The sequence below is a fragment of the Gobio gobio genome, assembly GCF_949357685.1.
Source record: "Gobio gobio genome assembly, chromosome: 13".
NCBI classification, from domain to species: Eukaryota; Metazoa; Chordata; class Actinopteri; order Cypriniformes; family Gobionidae; genus Gobio; species Gobio gobio.
Genome location: NC_137106.1, coordinates 36,289,941 through 36,309,648, shown reverse-complemented (window position 1 = coordinate 36,309,648; position 19,708 = coordinate 36,289,941). Strand labels below are relative to the sequence as shown.

Genomic DNA, 19,708 nt, shown 5'->3' with positions numbered 1-19,708 from the left:
AGCAGTTTTTGTCATTCATTGTATACTACATCTGCATTTTAAACTATAAACCTCTCCAACCACCATTGCAGGGTACGAATTATATGGTGGTCGTACTTTTTTTTTTTGTACAACACTTTTATATACATTTCAACTGCATCAAGTTAGAGTAGGGCTACAAGTCATGATCAGGTCATGATGCGGTAAATATGTCCACGCGCAGTGCGCGTTCGCCCGATTAAGCATGACAACTGTTCGCACTTTCTGTTAAGATCGGTATTGTACAATGTTGTCATTATTTATTTATTTTTAATTTACATAAATCACAAAAATGTAGTTCGTGTTTAGTTCAATAAATGTATAGCAGAACAGCACTGCTTAGAATTTCTTTAAAAATAAATGACCCCCTGAAAGTCATTCAGTAATAAAACTCAATTTGACTCCATAATGAAAATTTCCCTCAAATCGGTTTAGTTTAGCGTGCGGAAAACAACGCACACCCACATGTCAGTCATGAGTTCTCGGACACGCTATTCGCTGAGAGGCGCGGAGGGGGCGTGGCCAGTCTACCCAGAGACAGATGTGTGCGCTCCTCTGGAGTGAGAGCAGTGCAGAGATCAGTCCTCCAACAGAGCCTGATCCACTGATCTACAGCCTGCGCCTCACACAAGTCCACATGCATGGGAAAATGCGCCTGTGCTGGGATGCTGTGAAATCTAACGCACTGCACATGGATTCAGCATATCAGAGAGCATAAAAGAAAGAACTGGATTTATCCACTGTTGGACGTTTTCGATTGGACCATCTGTTATTCATATTCCTCTGCGGAAGATGGATAGATTTCTGCATGGCACTAGTCGCTGAGACTGGACTTCAGAAGGACTGCTGAACTGACCAGAGATTGATTTTTGGATCTTTTGGTTGTGGATATAACAGGGTGCACAGTTATTTCATCAGTACCTCTGCAGGCTTAATCATGACCTCTCTAACAGGGAATAAAGACAGATCTGGGACCAGGAGTAGAAAATATGGGGTAAGATGTATTATTATTAGACTTAATAATACATTATCTTCAAGTGTGGAAAAGCAGCAACAACAAACTAATTGTAATGTCAAACTCAATATGCAAATGATTAAAAACCACTTTGCACACTTATTTTAAACATGTATCATGTGCAATCCAGACAGTAATGTTTCAATCACTGCTTTTCATTATATTATCATTTCTTGCAGATGACCGATTCATCCCCTACAAAGTCAGCATCATTCTCTCCTGAAACCTGGTACCGAAAAGCGTATGAGGAGTCCCGGAGCGCCAGTCGCCCGGTCCCTGAAGGTGCCGGCTCCATGCCCGGGTCCTCTGGAACCCCTTCCCCCGGATCAGGAATATCATCCCCCGGCTCTTTCTCCGGCTCACCTGTTACTGTATCGCCTGGAATCAGCACCGGTTCGCCCGGTTCCTTAGGCGGATCTCCAGGGTTCGGCACTGGTTCTCCAGCCTCGGGTAGCGGGAGCTCACCTGGTTCTGATCGGGGGATTTGGTGCGAGAACTGCAACGCTCGGCTGGTGGAGCTGAAGAGGCAGGCATTAAAACTACTAATTCCCGGACCCTACTCCAGCAAGGTAAGCTGACATATCAAATCATTTAAGACTATTTCGAAATCAGTTTTTGACTTGGTAATGCACCATGCAGCAGATATCCATTCTGACGTGTGATAACTCGCTTGTTGCAGTGCGTAATTTTGGACACGAATCTTGGATAACCAAAGTATGCACAGAAATCAAAACTTAAACTTCAGATTTAAAGCGTGCTTCTATTAGAATTAAATTGGATCGATTTGTTCTCTTGTCATATGTTGTTCTCACTTGATTCCATAGCAAAACTTACAAAATATATACTGAAAACACAGAAGTGTTGCACATGAGGGGTGGATGACACTGCAGCATGTTTGCAGATCCACTATCTCTGTAATTCCAGTGCGAGTCTGAGATCACGACGAGCCTGGTCAAAGGGGGTGAATTGAATTGCTGACTAACAGTCTTTTGAGTTACGAAGACAGTAAAGTGAGAACAGATTGTGTAAAGAAACACGTCATAGGCCTACCATGATGTGGCTGTGGTGGCGAGCATGGGCGCTGAGAGAAGCGCATTTATGATTAACTATCCATTGCGATTAGCTTTGGACACATTGGTTAGTAGCTTACTGCTGCAGTACTTGGTGTGGATTCCACAAAAGTTTAAATCATAAGCACAGAGTGTATATATGCGTACAAATGCAGTGCGTAATTGGATGCATGTGTGCGTAAATATCAAGTTTCGCCGTGTGCTCATGCAGCAAGGTTCATTTTTAGCAACTAATACCGGGAGCTGTGTATAAACAGAACAGATGTATGATTTACCCCTAGAAATAAATAGTTTAGAGACCTTTTTATGTTATTGATCAGTGGTTTTGTTTGTGTCCCATGAAAACCAAAGCAGAGTTGGTCCAATAATTATCCATTAAGAACAGGGGGCGCTGTGCTGTCACAAACAATGGGATATAGAGATTCAGTATCAGTACAGCATTTTATACCATGCAATATCGCTGTGCGCATTAACACACACACACACACACACACGCACACACACACACACACACACACACACACACACACACACACACACACACACACACACACACACACACACACACACACACACACACACACACACACACACACACACACACACACACACACACACACACACACACACACACACACACACACAGACAGACAGACAGACAGACAGACAGATACATAGATAGATAGATAGATAGATAGATAGATAGATAGATAGATAGATAGATAGATAGATAGATAGATAGATAGATAGATAGATAGATCACACACACAGACAGACAGACAGACATACAGATAGACAGATAGATAGATAGATAGATAGATAGATAGATAGATAGATAGATAGATAGATAGATAGATAGATAGATAGATAGATAGATAGATAGATAGATAGATAGATAGATAGATAGATAGATAGATAGATAGATAGATGCCCCCCCCCCCATCTCACATATTTTGTTGTGTTAAGAACTACAGGATCACAGTTGCAATGCTTTCAGTTTAAGCTACACAAACATATGGCATCCATTATGTTCATCATTTCAATAATTGCACCAATTATCCTTTCAAGAAAAAAAAAAAAACTGCCCCTCAGTAGTCCAAAACCTCACATCTGCACTTCCATCTCCTCATCAAGCACTGTGTCTACGTTGATGTCACACCTAATATAATTGCCATAATCCAAAAGTAGCATTTTGCTGTTTTTAAAGGGCACCATTGATCTGGTGTGGCCGCGGCTTGTGTTTCAGACCTGCTGTTGGTCTCCAGATTTTATGGCCAGTTCTGCCAGCTGCAAGTGACCTGGAGGTGCCCATTAAAACAAGCTGGAGGAGGAGGGGCTGATGGGAAGGATATGGGATCATGGAAGAGCAGGGTGGCCATGAGCACGCTCTTTAAGCCAGAGGCGATTTTAAAGGAGACATGCCTGAGTGTTTGGGCTCTTCTCTGCAGGATCTTCACCCACATGGTGATTAGAGAGTGTTGAGACATGAACTGAAGGGTAGAGGCTCATTGTGATATATGATCCTTCCGGACACTTTACATTATGCTGCGTTCCACTGCATTCTGGAAGTAAACGTCTAATTTCCTACAAAAAATTTAGATAGAACAGAGGGAGGTGATAAACAATGACATTTAAGCAAATATAGTCTTGTGGTCTAAATAGCAGCTTTCATTGGTCAAGGATCATCCAAGAGGACATCTAAAGCAACCAATCACAAATCGTTTTGATCAGTGTCACGTTTAGTAATGTCGATGTCCCTACGATAACAGTGCAATTCATTCAAGAACGTAGTGCAAGTTTACTGCTGTGAACTTCACTTTTGAAAATCCAGCATTTAGTTGATCCTGATAAGTGCTCTTTTTGTTTAAGACTGCGACACGCATCACCCTGAAATCTTTGAGAATTCAACCAATCAGATGACGACTTCGAAACTTTTAAAGTGTTTCCCATTTTGTGTGACGTTCAGCCAATGGTCTGTGGGTGTGACATTTGACCTATCGTTAAGCCCCGCCCCCCTTAGTTACTGTCTGTTATACTGTTCATGTACAGCAGGGTACGATTTTTAAATGAATTTAATATGGAGAGGCACTGAAATGTAGACCTTCGTTTATGTGTTTTTGATTTACAATGTACATGACGTGCAAACAGTTAGCTATTTAACTTAATGAGAGTATGACAACAGGATAACTGGAATCAGTTTTACCCCAGGCACATCGTTTTACCATTTTTGCAGCATAAACACCAGCAAACAGATGAGAGCTTTGGATCTTCCAATGTTTTTTTATTGTGCTGAAACCAAGTTCCCATTGGCTCATCTGCGTTCAAATGGAGGGGCTTACTGATTGGTCAATTGAGGCTGAGACTAAAGCAAATAAAACTCAGTTCCCACATTATTTGATAGTTAAAGGGATAGTTCACCCAAAAATGAAAATTCTGTCATCACTTACACGCCTTCAAGTTGTTCAGTTTCTTTTTTCTGTTGAACACAAAGGAAGAAATTTTAAAGAATGTTGGTAATCAAACAGTTGATAGCACCCATTGACTTCCATAGTAGGACAAAAAATAGGGTACAACAGGGCTAAAGGCACACCTTAAGAAAAAAAAAGTGCTTTTCACTACTCCTATAGTGTATATACAGAAAAATATATATGTTTGTATTGAACATTTATGGAGCAACAGATTTTGTGTGAAAATAAATCATAAAATTGGTTTATTTTATTTTAAAAACTTAAAAATGTATGGGGTGTCGAGGGGGGCATTTTACCCCACACACGGGGTAAAAGGCTCACAGTATTGATACAAATACTTTAGCTAAAATAATATATTTTTAATAATGTTTAAGTTAATACTTGTTTGAAACAATCACTTTAGCAAAGTTTTTATTTATTCTTTTGATGAATAATATAATTCATTTTTGATCAATAAATATGCTGTCATTAAAATATGTTAATATAGAAATATATCTGAAAAATATAGAAACAAAATCATTTAAAAAAGTAAAGATTCTGAAAGCTCTGAAGGAGATCCCATGATAATTGAATATAGATTTACAGTAGTAACAATAAATTATATTTTATTATGTGATATGATTAATATCACATTTTTAAATATGATGGTTTCATGATAAATGTGGTGATTATCAAGGTGGAAACCTAACTTTATAAATGATACTTACAATCTGAATCTAACCATGTCATGTCAATAAATGGAAAAGCCAGACAACTGTTTATTATCATGTTAAATGATTTTGCCCCAACAGCAGGGGTGCCTTTTACCCCAAATACCATACACTCTAAAAAATGCTGGGTTAAAAACAACCCAAGTTGGGTTGAAAATGGACTAACCCAGCAATTGGGTGGTTTTAACCCAGTGAATAGGTTGTTTTAACCCAGCAATTGGGTTGTTTAACCCAGTGAATGGGTTGTTTTAACCCAGCAAATGGGTTGTTTTTACCATGTGAATGGGTTGTTTTAACCCAGCAATTGGGTTGTTTTAACCCAAAGAATTGGTTGTTTTAACCGAGCAATTGGGTTGTTTTAACCCAGCAATTGGGTTAAATGTTTGCTTAAAACAACCCAATTGCTGGGTTAGTCCATTTTCAACTGTCTGGTTACCAACATTCTTTAAAATTTGTGTTGTGTTCAACAAAAGAAAGAAACTCATACAGGTTTGGAACAACATGAGGGTGAGTAAATTATTTTTTGGTTGAACTATCCCTTTAAACCGACTTAATTGTTAAAGTCAAGTGCGTAAAACATGGTAAATGATGTACTGTTGGTGATCTTATACATGCAGAATAAATGTTAGCATAACATAGCAGCATTTATCATTTGCAATTTGCTTACTATTCGATTATTTGTTGACATTTGAACACCTGCAATGCTTACGTGTCACCTTCCAAGCGACACACTTTTATGGTCTGAAGTAGGAATATCCCACATCCAGCTGTGAGTAGAGCACAGCATACTGGAACAGAGGAATAGCTCACAGAACTGGTGCTGTGGGACTCGCGGCATTGTGAACGTCCCCTGGGGTTCGTCTTTAGATTACACCCGCTGAACAGAAGCATGTTCATTTCATTCCCATGCACACACAGCTCCAAAAGAGCACTGTTGCCACGGTAGCAACATGTCATGGGTGTGAGCTTCATACATATTTCAGGTTTAATGCTCATTTTATGCCTCTCAGGTGAGCAAGGCATTATCATATAAAGAGGTCGCTTTTTCACTACGGACTGATAGGAATAAACGGGAAAGGTTTGCCGACGTTGGTTCAATTCAGCAGCCGTTCTTAGTGTAAATGGCACTCCCTCCTGTCTGGTGGCTGGCTTTGTCTTGACGCCGGGGTGTAACGGTGTCACTAGGGCAGTTATGAATACAGCTCAGCGATGAGACAACAGAACATGCATGGCCCTGCTGGATTTGGTGTGCTCATCACAGGTTACTTCTTGTTGGTAATGAATGTGAATAATGTATTGTGGCTTTGCAGAATGTGACCTGATAGCTGCTTACAACAATGGAGGATTGTTGACAGTCAATCTAAGTAAAAGCTGTTTATAGATTGAGATTGCTTGGATTCTCAACAGCACAGTCCGTTAATTTCTATTTTTTTACACCTGAATGTCTCACAGCAGGTAATGGTTAGCCTTAAAAACCTGCTCTTTTTGTAGGTATGAAATGTTGAAAGGTTTTATTTTCATGCAGAGGCCGAGGTGTGCTGTTGTATTACAGCTTGAAGCTTTTACTGGGCTTTGAATTCAGTATTTTTTTTTAAAGGGATAGTTCACCCAAGAACGAAAATGTGATGTTTTTCTGCTTACCCCCAGGGCAGCCAAGATGTAGGTGTCTTTGTTTCTTCAATCGAACACAAATGAAGATTTTTAACTCTGTCAGTCGTATAATGCATGTGAATGGGGTCTAATTCTATTAGAGTAAAAAAAACATGCACAGACAACTTCAAATGAAACCCTGCGGCTCGTGACGACACATTGATGTCTTAAGACCAAGCGGCAACCTCCCGCAGTTTCTCTTGAAGCCAATACGGAAGTGCCTTAAACTGCAATTCACCGACTGGCCGCTAAAGACAGGCTCCAGAAGGGAGCAGAATCTCATTGAGCCCCATGTTAAAATGCCCAACTTCACAGCAGAATAAAACATGTTTACAGCCTGGTACAAATTGTGTTTTTGGTCTATACGGCTAATTTTGCCCTTCATGACAACTGTGAGGGGGTGAATTTTTTTATAACTCATTCGTTTACATTATATAAAGCCTTAAAGTTCTGCATAATTAAGGGCGTGGCCACTTCGAGTGACAGTCGGATAGCCATTTATCTGCTGTCTGTTAGTCATTGCGTCACTTAAGCTCCGCCCACGTCCCGCCTTTTTGCCCATTTTCTGTTATCCGGGAGTGATGCGCGATGACGCGCTGCCAAGATGGCTACGGCCAGCTCGTCCCTACTTTGCGCTTCAGAACGGCTCATCAGAATCCTATGGGTGATGTCACGGACACTACGTCCATATTTTTTTACAGTCCATGCTTAAGACACGAAACGATTGGTTTCTGCGAGAAACCGAACGGTATTTATGCTATTATTTCACCTCACATCAGACGAATGTAACCAGCTCTCCAGACCGCCATAACTTCCTGCGAGTAGGGTCAAAATACCAGCGCGATCATAGAAATATATATACAGATATACATACATCTTGGATGCCCTGGGGGTAAGCAGAAAAACATCAAATTTTCGTTTTTTGGGTGAACTATCCCTTTAAGTATTGTACTTATTTAGACTTTAAAGGGGTCATTTTTTTATTATTTTATAATGTTTCCTTAGGTGCACTTATAATGTTAGCATGATTTTTACATAGAAATTTAGAAATAAAAGGCATTTTCCCTAACCTTTTTTTTTTACTCTGCTCTGAATGCTCTGTTTGAAGCCATGAGACGTCAGTGTAAACACCCACTGCTGATTGGCTGATACATGTGGAAGTATTTTTACTACGTGTACATGTTTTTACTAAGAGAGTTCACAAGGTTTACTCATTGTGAAAAGTGTTGATTATAGCATTATATGTAGATCATGGGATGAAAGGTTGCAGTGATGAGAATTGTCAAAGACATGTTGAGCGCATGAATGCAGCGATATTGTCATTGCAACTCGATTCCTGCACACTAACGAATGCTTTTATCATAACTAACAGTGCAAACACAATGTAAATAAGAGATTCATTGATTCTAACAGGAGTTTTGGCGAGAGTCCAGAACACTTGCGCTGTTTGATTGACAAAGATTGTAAAGGGATTGAGATTGTAAAGGGAGCATTCTTTGATCACTTTATAATTTAATCACAGTTTAAATAATTATTTTCATCCTACTGAGAGAAACAATGTAAAGTTGACTGTTTAGTCACTGGTTTGATTTACTGACAAATAAACAATTTTGAGACAAAAACATCTGACTGTAGGCCTATATGAATCATTACATATCAGAATCACTGGTCACGGGTGATTTTGGTTAGACATGTACATAATCCGTACATATAATGATCTGTAACAAAGCAATAGTGATAGTGAAATTTGTACTCACATAAGTGTGTTGCCGCGTTCTTGTCGGATCCAGTATAGAAAATCCAAAGTACAGCTACTGTGTTTTTCAACCTGGCACTGCACAACATTTTCAACTCTTCAAAGGAAGTTTTATCGCTTAGTTGCTCGATCCAGTGTTAGCATCACGTCTGTTATTCACCTACTACTACTTGCAAGTATAGGTCTCTGCAGGTTTAGCTATAGGAGTTACTAGATCAGTGGGCAAGGCCATAAACAGAGGGCGTTTTTCACTGCGTTACCTGATTTGCCCACGTCACAGTGTGGGTAGGGTTTAGGGGTGGGGTCGGGTGAAGGGGATCATTTTCATTTCATGGTTTATAAACACCCATCAGTTTGAAAACACCCACAAATTTAGAAACGGCCACTTTTGTTCCGCTGAGACCTCATACTCACTACTTGTCGAGCTCGAATCAGTGGGAGCGGCTACTGAACTTTAGTGTTTGTTATGCCACCAAGCCATGAAGAAGCTCATTGTAGTCCTTACCAGCCGTTTGTTGTAGTCCTTAAAAGTCGATTTCTGTAAAAGAAAATATCTCTCTTTGCATTGAACTTTGAGCGTCGTAACTTTGTAGATGTTGTTTGTGTTCAAACAGCAACATTACACATTAATTAAAGTTAAAAAAGTGAAATCATGATCAAGGACCCCTTTAAAGTCTTACACACAGAGGAAAGATGTTTCTTCTAAAATTCTTCCATTAAAGTTTGCAAAATACATTGAGACATTTATTCACATACAATGAGAATATAGAGCTGTAAAATTAATATGGATAGAATAGCTAAGATCATTTGGTCTTGGAAGACATTGATGAGAAATGTTTGATTTTATATTTTGAAAGCACAAAGCACAGTTTGAGATATTGAGCTTAAATGAAAGAAAATTCTCAGGAGAAGCTAAAATAGTTTCTCTATTTACTTTTATTAAATGCGAGAGACACAACAGAAATATTAAAGATAGTTAAATTGTTTATGCCTGCTGCTGAATGCCAACCTGAAGATGTTGTTGAATATTACTGTGATTTTTGTCTGTGTGTAATTCAACGCTTTCTCAGATCAGTATGATGTCGAACAGCATCCATGACCCGTAAACACTAGTTTTACAGTGCCAAATCCAGCAGATGTTTAAACCCACTGTAGATTTGCAGAGTGGGTGGTTTGTTTTTTAGTGAAAACCAAAACTGTATTTCAAGAGTCCATTCAGGTTGTTGCTGTACCCCGTAATAACTGCCAGCACTTCCTCCAAAGCATGAAGGCCTGTAATCCACCCCAGAACCGAGTCAGAGAAAACATCAGGTTCTCCCCCTTAAACATGGGCAATCGATCTCACAGGGATTAGCTGAACCGAGCCGGATCGAAGTTCTCCATGATCAAAGCAGAACTGGCTTGAAGGAGGACAGCGGCTGGTTCTGCAGATCTGTGATTTTAAGGCAGCGATCAGCGGTGCTAGTTCACATTAGTCACTCGTGGCTTTATCGTTGTGAGGAAAAGATTTCTTGTGTAATGTACCTCTGGAGACTAGATGGTTTGATGTGTTGAATGTGTCGGGTTCACTCCGCAGCTGCAGTCCTTAGTATGGATTGTGTGCTCACCAAGAAAATATTGCAAGTATGTACACAGCTCTCTTAACTGTTATCCAGTAAACCTCACTAGATACCTTTGATGAATAAATGGCAATGCAAGGGTTAAAAATACATATTGTTTTTTTTTTCATTGTGTCCAACTGAATGCATTTTATTTGTTTGTTTAGTGGCCTTTTAAACCTTGAATTTCCACGTTATTTTTCAAGGCTTTTTGCATACATTTATTTATTATGACATTTCTGACTAAATACCTTGTCCTTTGTGCTCTGCTGACCGAAAAAAAGGACAAAATTCAATTAATATTAGAAGAACAGTTCCTAAAGAATCACAGCTAGCAGACGATAAAATTGGAACACCAAACTATTTATGGGACATACTGTAAGTAAGGCAGTGTTTCCCAAACTGGGGTTTGAATCATGGGTCATGGGTCATGAGTCATGTTACCATTAAATGAGATCAGAGAACTGTGAACATGAAAGTGTTGAAATAGTAACTTAAAATTGCAAGTAAATAATTTATTCCAAAGGGGTTTGGGTGACAAAAAAGTTTGGGATTTGGGAATCTCACTCTAAAAATGCTCACTCAGGGTTGTTTCAACACAAATTAGGGTCATTTTTAATTTGTCCAAATTTGGCTTGAAACAACCCATTATTTTTTAGAGTAAGTGATCAAAAATTTTCACAAAATAAACCAGAATATGGTGGTCAGCACCCTAGTGGAGGGGTCTTATATCAATCTGAAGGGTTGAATCTTACCAGAGACTGAGCCATAAAACTGTCATTCTGAGTGTTTTCATGACTGAACGTAAATAAATGGGCATTAAATATTGATTTGAGTTATTATTGTATTACATAATGCATATAGATATTGAAGCATGAAACCTATAGCACTAGTATCAATCAGAATCAAGTATTATTGTGGCACAGTCATTTTGTTGTGCCTATAGTGTTTAGCATGTGCCCAAGCTCATTTATAAACAGTAGCAGTAAACCATATGTAAACTATCTCTTATTAGCAGTGCTAGTCAGCATGAACTCCACTTTACCCTTGTTGTCTTACACCGCTGTGATCTCTCATGCGGTCACTGGTTTTACACACATGTGGAGAGGGCCATTCGTTCTGCTTTTAACCTGAGAAGAGGCCCCTGCCCCCCTACCGACTAACTCATTTTTTCAATTGCCCAACCACATAACAACAGGACTGTTTCCTCCTCAGAGGTAGTAAATGTTGCTTGAGACCTCTGCTTTGATGCTTTGAAGCGATCATCCATCCTGGGCTGCAAAAAACCCTAGAATACTAGAATAGAATATAAAATACAGTAAATATAAAAAATAAAATAAATTATATACAGTAAATGTTATTTGCAACTTTTTATCTCACAATTGTGAGTTCACATCTCGCAATTCTGACTTTTTTTCTCAGAATTGTGAGATATAAAGTCAGAATTGTGAGATATAAAGTCAGAATTGCGAGATATAAAGTCAGAATTGTGAGATATAAAGTCAGAATTGTGAGATATAATATAAAGTCAGAATTGTGAGATATAAAGTCAGAATTGCGAGATATAAAGTCAGAATTGTGAGATATAAAGTCAGAATTGCGAGATTTAAAGTCAGAATTGTGAGATATAAAGTCAGAATTGTGAGATATAGTCAGAATTGTGAGTTATAAAGTCAGAATTGTGAGATATAAAGTCAGAATTGTGAGATATAATATAAAGTCAGAATTGTGAGATATAAAGTCAGAATTGCGAGATATAAAGTCAGAATTGTGAGATACAATATAAAGTCAGAATTGTGAGATATAAAGTCAGAATTGCGAGATATAAAGTCAGAATTGTGAGATATAAAGTCAGAATTGTGAGATATAATATAAAGTCAGAATTGTGAGATATAAAGTCAGAATTGCGAGATATAAAGTCAGAATTGTGAGATACAATATAAAGTCAGAATTGTGAGATATAAAGTCAGAATTGTGAGATATAAAGTCAGAATTGTGAGATATAAAGTCAGAATTGTGAGATATAATATAAAGTCAGAATTGTGAGATATAAAGTCAGAATTGCGAGATATAAAGTCAGAATTGTGAGATATAAAGTCAGAATTGCGAGATTTAAAGTCAGAATTGTGAGATATAAAGTCAGAATTGTGAGATATAGTCAGAATTGTGAGTTATAAAGTCAGAATTGTGAGATATAAAGTCAGAATTGTGAGATATAATATAAAGTCAGAATTGTGAGATATAAAGTCAGAATTGCGAGATATAAAGTCAGAATTGTGAGATACAATATAAAGTCAGAATTGTGAGATATAAAGTCAGAATTGCGAGATATAAAGTCAGAATTGTGAGATATAAAGTCAGAATTGTGAGATATAATATAAAGTCAGAATTGTGAGATATAAAGTCAGAATTGCGAGATATAAAGTCAGAATTGTGAGATACAATATAAAGTCAGAATTGTGAGATATAAAGTCAGAATTGCGAGATATAAAGTCAGAATTGTGAGATATAAAGTCAGAATTGCGAGATATAAAGTCAGAATTGTGAGATTTAAAGTCAGAATTGCGAGTTATAAAGTCAGAATTGCGAGATATAAAGTCAGAATTGCGAGATATAAAGTCAGAATTGCGAGATATAAAGTCAGAATTGCGAGATATAAAGTCAGAATTGCGAGATATAGAGTCAGAATTGCGAGATACAAAGTCAGAATTGTGAGATATAAAGTCAGAATTGTGAGTTATAAAGTCACAATTATTATTTGTTTTATTCTGTGGCGGAAACAAGCTTCCATACTAACCACTTATCTATTAAAATATTTATTTGTTTGTTTAAATTAATTTAGATACTATTTTTATATTCTATATAATTTAAGAAAATTATTTATATTTTCAAAACTAAGATTAAAAATCTTCAATTGCCTAAGCATTGCACTTACTATATTTGCATAAGGAATTGTAATTGGTCTTCTTTCTTACATTTATTTGCATAATGGATTGTGATTGGTCTTTCCTTTCTTCCATCTATTTATCCATATATTTTGCGTAGTATATCAATTTATTTATCTCCCTATTATTTGGGTTTACATCCTTTTTAACATTTTCAACCTTCTTATATTTTCCCTAAAATGTTAACAATGTTCTTTTGCTGTCGTGGAATCATTGTTTTTTTATTCAGGGAATCTTGTTTTGTCTTTTTGTCGTTTTGTCCAGTTGTGCATGTCCATATAGAAGACACGGTCTCCTCCATGGCAATAAATAGAGAAGCTTTTCTTTGAATTATTAATGGTCTCTATATGTTGTTTGACTAAAAAAAGGCTAAAACCCCATACTTTAAAAGAATAATACATTTTAAAAAAAGCATCCCGAGGCACTTTACTTACTAGTGTTTTTGGCATGGCATGTATTCAGCTCAAGGTATTCAAAGAGATGACCAGATAGAGAACTTTGACGGAGGGGCTCCATCGTTTGGTTGAGTTCAAGGGAAACGCACACCTTTTGACACAAAGAGATGGGGAAAAAGAAAACAGATGGAGTCATTCATTCTAAAATGCCATGTTTTACAAGAGGTTTAAGTGCATTCCTCTGCAAAATCAACAAGGTTAAGAGGGTGAGTGAGACCGGTGTAGTGCAGACTGGGAGAAAAGCCGAGTTAATTATGCCGTGAATGACGAGGGCATCGTAAAGGTCAGGAGGACAGGAAGAAACAACCGAAGATGGTGTTAGATCAGCAGAGATGAATTTTACTGGAGCTTTCTATTGTTTTCTGACATTCCAGCTGATCTAATGGTGGCCAGCTAGGCTTGGGGGGTTTTACCTTGAAAAAGTTTGAAGAGTAAAGGGGCACTTCAGCGCTGGGAAGATTAATGTGTATTTAAACTGTCATTTATGTAGTAGAAATGTGAAATTATTTTTGAATTTGGTGCCTTCTAGACTGAGAAATCACAGAAAATGTATTTTTGTCTCATGTGGATGAAAGACAACAACTCCCAGAATGCACTTGCTTCACTGCCCTACGAGGCCACTTCCAAAGCCACGGCTATTGGTTATCACTTGCCCACCGTGGCACTGCCCCACCGTCGTTTTGATATTCATAGTAATAAAATCATTTCGTTCAGTTAGAGAATAGACACTACAATTAAAAACTGAATGTGTCTTTACAATAAACTGTGAGTGAGCCGAACGAAAGTCACGGCACAGAGTCAGATTTCAATCATCACGAGAGCAAAGAGCTGAGGTAAGCGCGGCTGTCATTCTCGGCGCGTGTCCAGTCTGGCGCGTTATCAGATCATGCCTATGGAAGCTAAACTTTCATAGGAATTCATTGAAAAGTTGAAACACTCACTTTGCTCCATATCGCTCCATTATGAATGCCCGAGCCGAGCGGCCGTGCGCATTTACATTCTGTGAGTGAGATCCCTCCCCTGTGGACGCAAAATGACGATATTTACTTCATCTGAGGATTTTTTCCAGAAATAAAAAGCATAATTCTCTCGTCTCAGGGGGACATGAGGGGGGTAAAGTACCATAATTCGAATATACTACCAGGTTTCTACTAATACAAAGCTAAATGCTAAATCACTGAAGTAACCCTTTAAAACTACCTTTCCAATAAAATACTAAGCCATTTTTACAGATAGAGATTTTATTGTGTTTTTATTACAAAATAAAAAGCATATTAGTTTTCATATTCACACTAAATCAATCACATTTATTTAAAAATTCATTTTAATATTTCAATTAATGTGTCTGTCTCTGTGAGTTTTACCACTCAACTTATTTACCTCACATAATTGTGCGCTGTCATTTTAAATAGTATAATCAAGAGAAAGTGACATTATCGGAATCATCAGAGCAGCCATGTTTAAAGGTCAATAAGTTCGTTTAGTTGTCAAAATTTTTGTCTAATCTCATATTCTCTTGAGTAGGCACTTATTTTGAATAAGTAATTACTTCGCGACTGCTTAAAATGTATGGACGAACTACATTCGTCATTATCACATGACTTACCAGCATTCAGGTACTTTTTGCCCACTCTTTTATGAGTACTGTGAATTCATATATATAAATATATGAATTCCTACCATATAGTAGGGAAGTATGCGATTCTAGATGCAGCAGTTATTTCTTTTAAGCATATCATGTCCACACCATCACATAAAATAAAAGTGTTTATAAAAAAGCCATATTGTTGACTTTTAAATGCTACTGTTATGTGGCCATGCCTTGGTAACAGGGAGAGTATAGCAGCCATTTTGGTTTGAAATGTTACACCCTATTACGTATTGAGTTGACTTGAGGCGGATTAAAGTTTGGGTTGCCTGTGCATTAGGGTCAGAGCATGACATAAGGCTACTAAATATATATGCCTAAGAGATTAATTAGTGAATTTTACATTGATTGTATATGATAGTGTTTTGTGAAAGCATTTGGTGTGTTATGTGAATGAGTGTGAATGTTGGAGTGTTCTTTGCAACTGCTTTTGTTTATGTGAGATAAAATGCCTTCGGTAAAATCTTAAATTGTACAACAAATGGGAAGCACTTGAATATTTTGATCTGATCATCCATGGTTGTGTCTAAAATGGATTTGCAAGGACATTGCAAATGGAAGGTTTAAATGCACACTGTTTTTATTTGCCCTTGTTGGTTTTTGACATGCGGACAGGTTAGTGAACGTTTAAGGTGATATCATGATTTGCTGGAGGTCATACAGTAGTAGAGGAACAGAATAGCTCGTTATTATGAATAAAGAACTGAATTAACCTCCAGATGAGCTCTAGCACGTGTCCAAATTATGATGTAGCACAGCGCTTTGTGGGATGTCAGGACAATGTCACCTTGCCCATTTCATATTTCTATTGTATGCACCAGTGGACCGGTACCTACCAACACACACAGTCAGGTTCATCACACACACATACACAGAGAATTAAGACTGCCTTTACATCAATATAACCTTTTCTTGGTAAAAGGCTGCTGTGACATTATAATGTTATAGGCTTTAATTTGTCTCACGTTCATGTCATGGTTGAATGTGGTTCAAATCCCCCCTTATATGTGAAGCTAAAATTAAGAAATTAATTAATATAAATAAAATTGCTTGTGTTTATGTATCTATGTATGTACACTCTAAAAAAAAAAGGTTCTATATGGCACCAAAAATGGTTCTTCGTCGTAATCATAGAGGAACCACTTTTGGTGCTATATAGCAGGGGTTTTCAAACTTTATGATGCCAAGGACCCCCAAATATGATGAACCTTTATGAGGGACCCCCTTCCTAAAATTCATCTATATATTTTTATGTATGAAAAAACAATTAAACTGTTAGATAAATAGTAAGTGTGACATTAATACAACATATTGTTTCCCCATGTAAATCTGCTATACTCAATGTTGGATGTTTAAACCTGAAGAAGAACATTTTCAATTAAAAATGATTTGTATAAGCAACTTTCGCCATAAACTTTCGGCGGATGTGGCAGGGACTGAGGACTATCTGTGCTTTTGGAACTAAATCGTCTGCAGAGGTGAGAGCTGATCCGTTGCTGGTGAACGAGTTAAACTCTTTCTACGCTCGCTTTGATGGTAATCGCGGCAGCGCGACTCCGGCGAGTGACGCGTCAGAGAGAGTCCCTCAGAGCAGCAACAGTCACGTGATCTCTGTCTCGGAGGACGAGGTTCGGAGGGCACTCAAACGTGTGGATGTCAGGAAAGCTGCTGGGCCGGATGGTATTTCAGGTCGTGTTCTGCGGTCCTGTGCTGATCAGCTCGCAGGGCTCTTTACATCCATATTTAACGAGTCCCTTGCTACATCTGTTGTCCCCACCTCCTTCAAACGATCCTCCATCATCCCTGTACCTAAGATCAGTAAACCCTCTTGCCTAAATGACTATCGTCCAGTGGCTCTCACATCTTTAGTCATGAAGGTCTTTGAGAGACTCATTAAAAACAACATTTGCTCCTCCATTCCTGACACTTTGGACCCTCTTCAGTTTGCCTATCGTCCCAATAGATCGACTGAAGATGCCATTTCTCACGTCCTTCACTCCTGCCTCACTCACATCGACAGCAAAAGTGGGAACTATGTCAGGCTGCTATTTATTGACTATAGCTCAGCCTTTAACACCATAGTTCCCATTAAGCTAACACACAAACTCCTGGATCTAGGCCTGAATTCTTCTCTCTGCCTCTGGATTGAAGATTTCCTCACTGGCAGACCCCAGGCGGTGAGAGTAGGCCAGTTCACCTCCACCTCCATCACCCTGAGTGTTGGAGCTCCACAGGGCTGTGTGCTGAGTCCCCTGCTCTACTCTATCTACACCCATGACTGTTTGTCCACACACAGCTCCACCTCGATCATCAAGTTTGCTGATGATACTGTTGTCCTGGGTCTCATCTCCAACAACAATGAGACGGCATACTTGGACGAAGTGGAGCAACTGACATCATGGTGCCAGGACAACTGTCTCTCTCTGAATGTTAACAAGACCAAAGAACTGATTGTGGACTTCAGGAAGAGACAGCATCGGTCATACTCCCCTCTCATGATCAGCGGGACACCGGTAGAGAGAGTGAGCAGCTTCAAATACCTGGGTGTGAACATCTCCGAGGATCTGACCTGGACTACACACATCCAGACACAGGTGAAAAAAGCCAGGCAAAGACTGTACCACCTGCGCCAGCTGAGGAAATTCAGGGTTTCACCAGCCATCCTGAAAACTTTCTATCGAGGGGCGATAGAAAGTGTCCTGACTCAGTGCATCACAGCGTGGTACGGGAACAGCACCAGTCACGACTGCAAAGCCCTGCAAAGAGTGGTGCGCTTATCCGAGCGCATCTCAGGCTCAGCTCTCCCGTCTCTGCAGGACATTTACACCAAACGCTGCAGAGGTAGAGCTACTAAAATCATCAGAGACATTAATCACCCTGCAAACTCTCACTTCACCCTGCTGCCATCTGGTAAGCGCTTCCGTAGCCTGATGGCAAAGACTGAAAGACTCAGGAGGAGCTTCTTCCCCCAGGCCATCAGACTCCTGAACTCAGTCACGTGACTTCACTTCACCCCGCACACGCATAAACATCTAGTTTTAACATTAACATCCACATACTGCCATTGCACTGCACTTTACTTTCCTATTGTTACTGCGTAACAACCTGTAATAAACCTTGCACATTATACTTCTTTATATATACATATATATATATATTTATGTTAACCACTTATTTCTAAGTCTACAGTTTATCTCACTTATCATATCCACTTATTTTTTTATATTTTTTATATTTTAATTTTTATATTTTTATTTTTATCTTATTTCCTATTTTTATCTTTTACTTGATTTATTTATAATTCTACTTATGTTAATACTTTTTATTCTAATTTTATTCTATTTCTATTTTAATTTCTTGTAACTGTTATTTGCACTGTCCATGGAGCGGACCTGTTTACATTTCACTGCCAGTTGTATATTGTGTATATAACTGTGTATGTGACAAATAAAACTCTTGAATCTTGAAAATGTGTGTAAGCCGCTCACGCACTGTGTTAAGAAAACCGCCTTATAACCCCAGAGAGCGAGATAAAGGACTATAGTGAGAAAAACTCACTAGAAAGATACAAAGCAAACATACACTCTAAAAAAAAAGGTTCTATATGGCACCAAAAATGGTTCTTCGTCGTAATCATAGAGGAACCACTTTTGCTGCTATATAGCACCATATCTTAACATGTTCTGTATATGGTGGTGCTATATAGCACCTTAGTCAAAGAACCGGTGAAGAACCTCTGAAGAACCGCTGAAGAACCACTGAAGCACCAAAATTGGTGCTATATAGCACTTAAAAAGGTTCCCCTAGGATTACGAGCCAAGAACCATTTTTGGTGCCATAGAACCTTTTTTTTTTTTTTAGAGTGTATACAATTCTGGAAGTATGTATAGGGCAAGAAAGATCAATTTTTGCTTCTTTTTGTATTATTCTCAGAAATTTTCCGGGGACCCCTTAGAACCTTCTGGAGGACCCCTGGGGGTCCCCGGACCCCAGTTTGAAAACCCCTGCTATATAGCACCATATCTTAACATGTTCTGTATATGGTAGCGGTGCTATATAGTACCATAGTTAGCGGTGCTATATAGCACCTTACACTCTATGGTTCCATGAAGAACCTTTAATATCCAAAGAACCTTTCCATTGCACAAAAGGTTCTTTAGACTATAAAATGGTTAGAAAAAAAATGCCCTCTTGAACAAAACGGTTCTTCAGGGAACCAAAAATGGTTCTTCTATGGCATCACTGTGAAAAACCCTTTTTGGTTCTTCCTGGCACCTTTAATATCTATACATACATACTCACACACACACACACACACACACACACACACACACACACACACACACACACACACACACACACACACACACACACA

The 19,708-nt window shown here is 38.5% G+C and overlaps 1 protein-coding gene across 3 annotated transcripts in view; it reads left to right on the top strand.

Moving 5' to 3' along the window:
- Positions 1 to 576: 576 nt before the first annotated feature.
- Positions 577 to 19,708, top strand: part of kif26ba (kinesin family member 26Ba) — a 140,377-nt gene continuing 121,245 nt past the window's right edge. For all 3 annotated transcript variants that reach the window (XM_079832268.1, XM_079832269.1, XM_079832267.1), the window contains exons 1-2: positions 577 to 1,012; positions 1,213 to 1,602. In XM_079832268.1, coding sequence (XP_079688394.1) covers positions 956 to 1,012; positions 1,213 to 1,602 — 447 coding nt within the window. In that variant the 5' untranslated portion in view covers positions 577 to 955. The remainder of the gene's footprint in view (positions 1,013 to 1,212; positions 1,603 to 19,708) is intronic.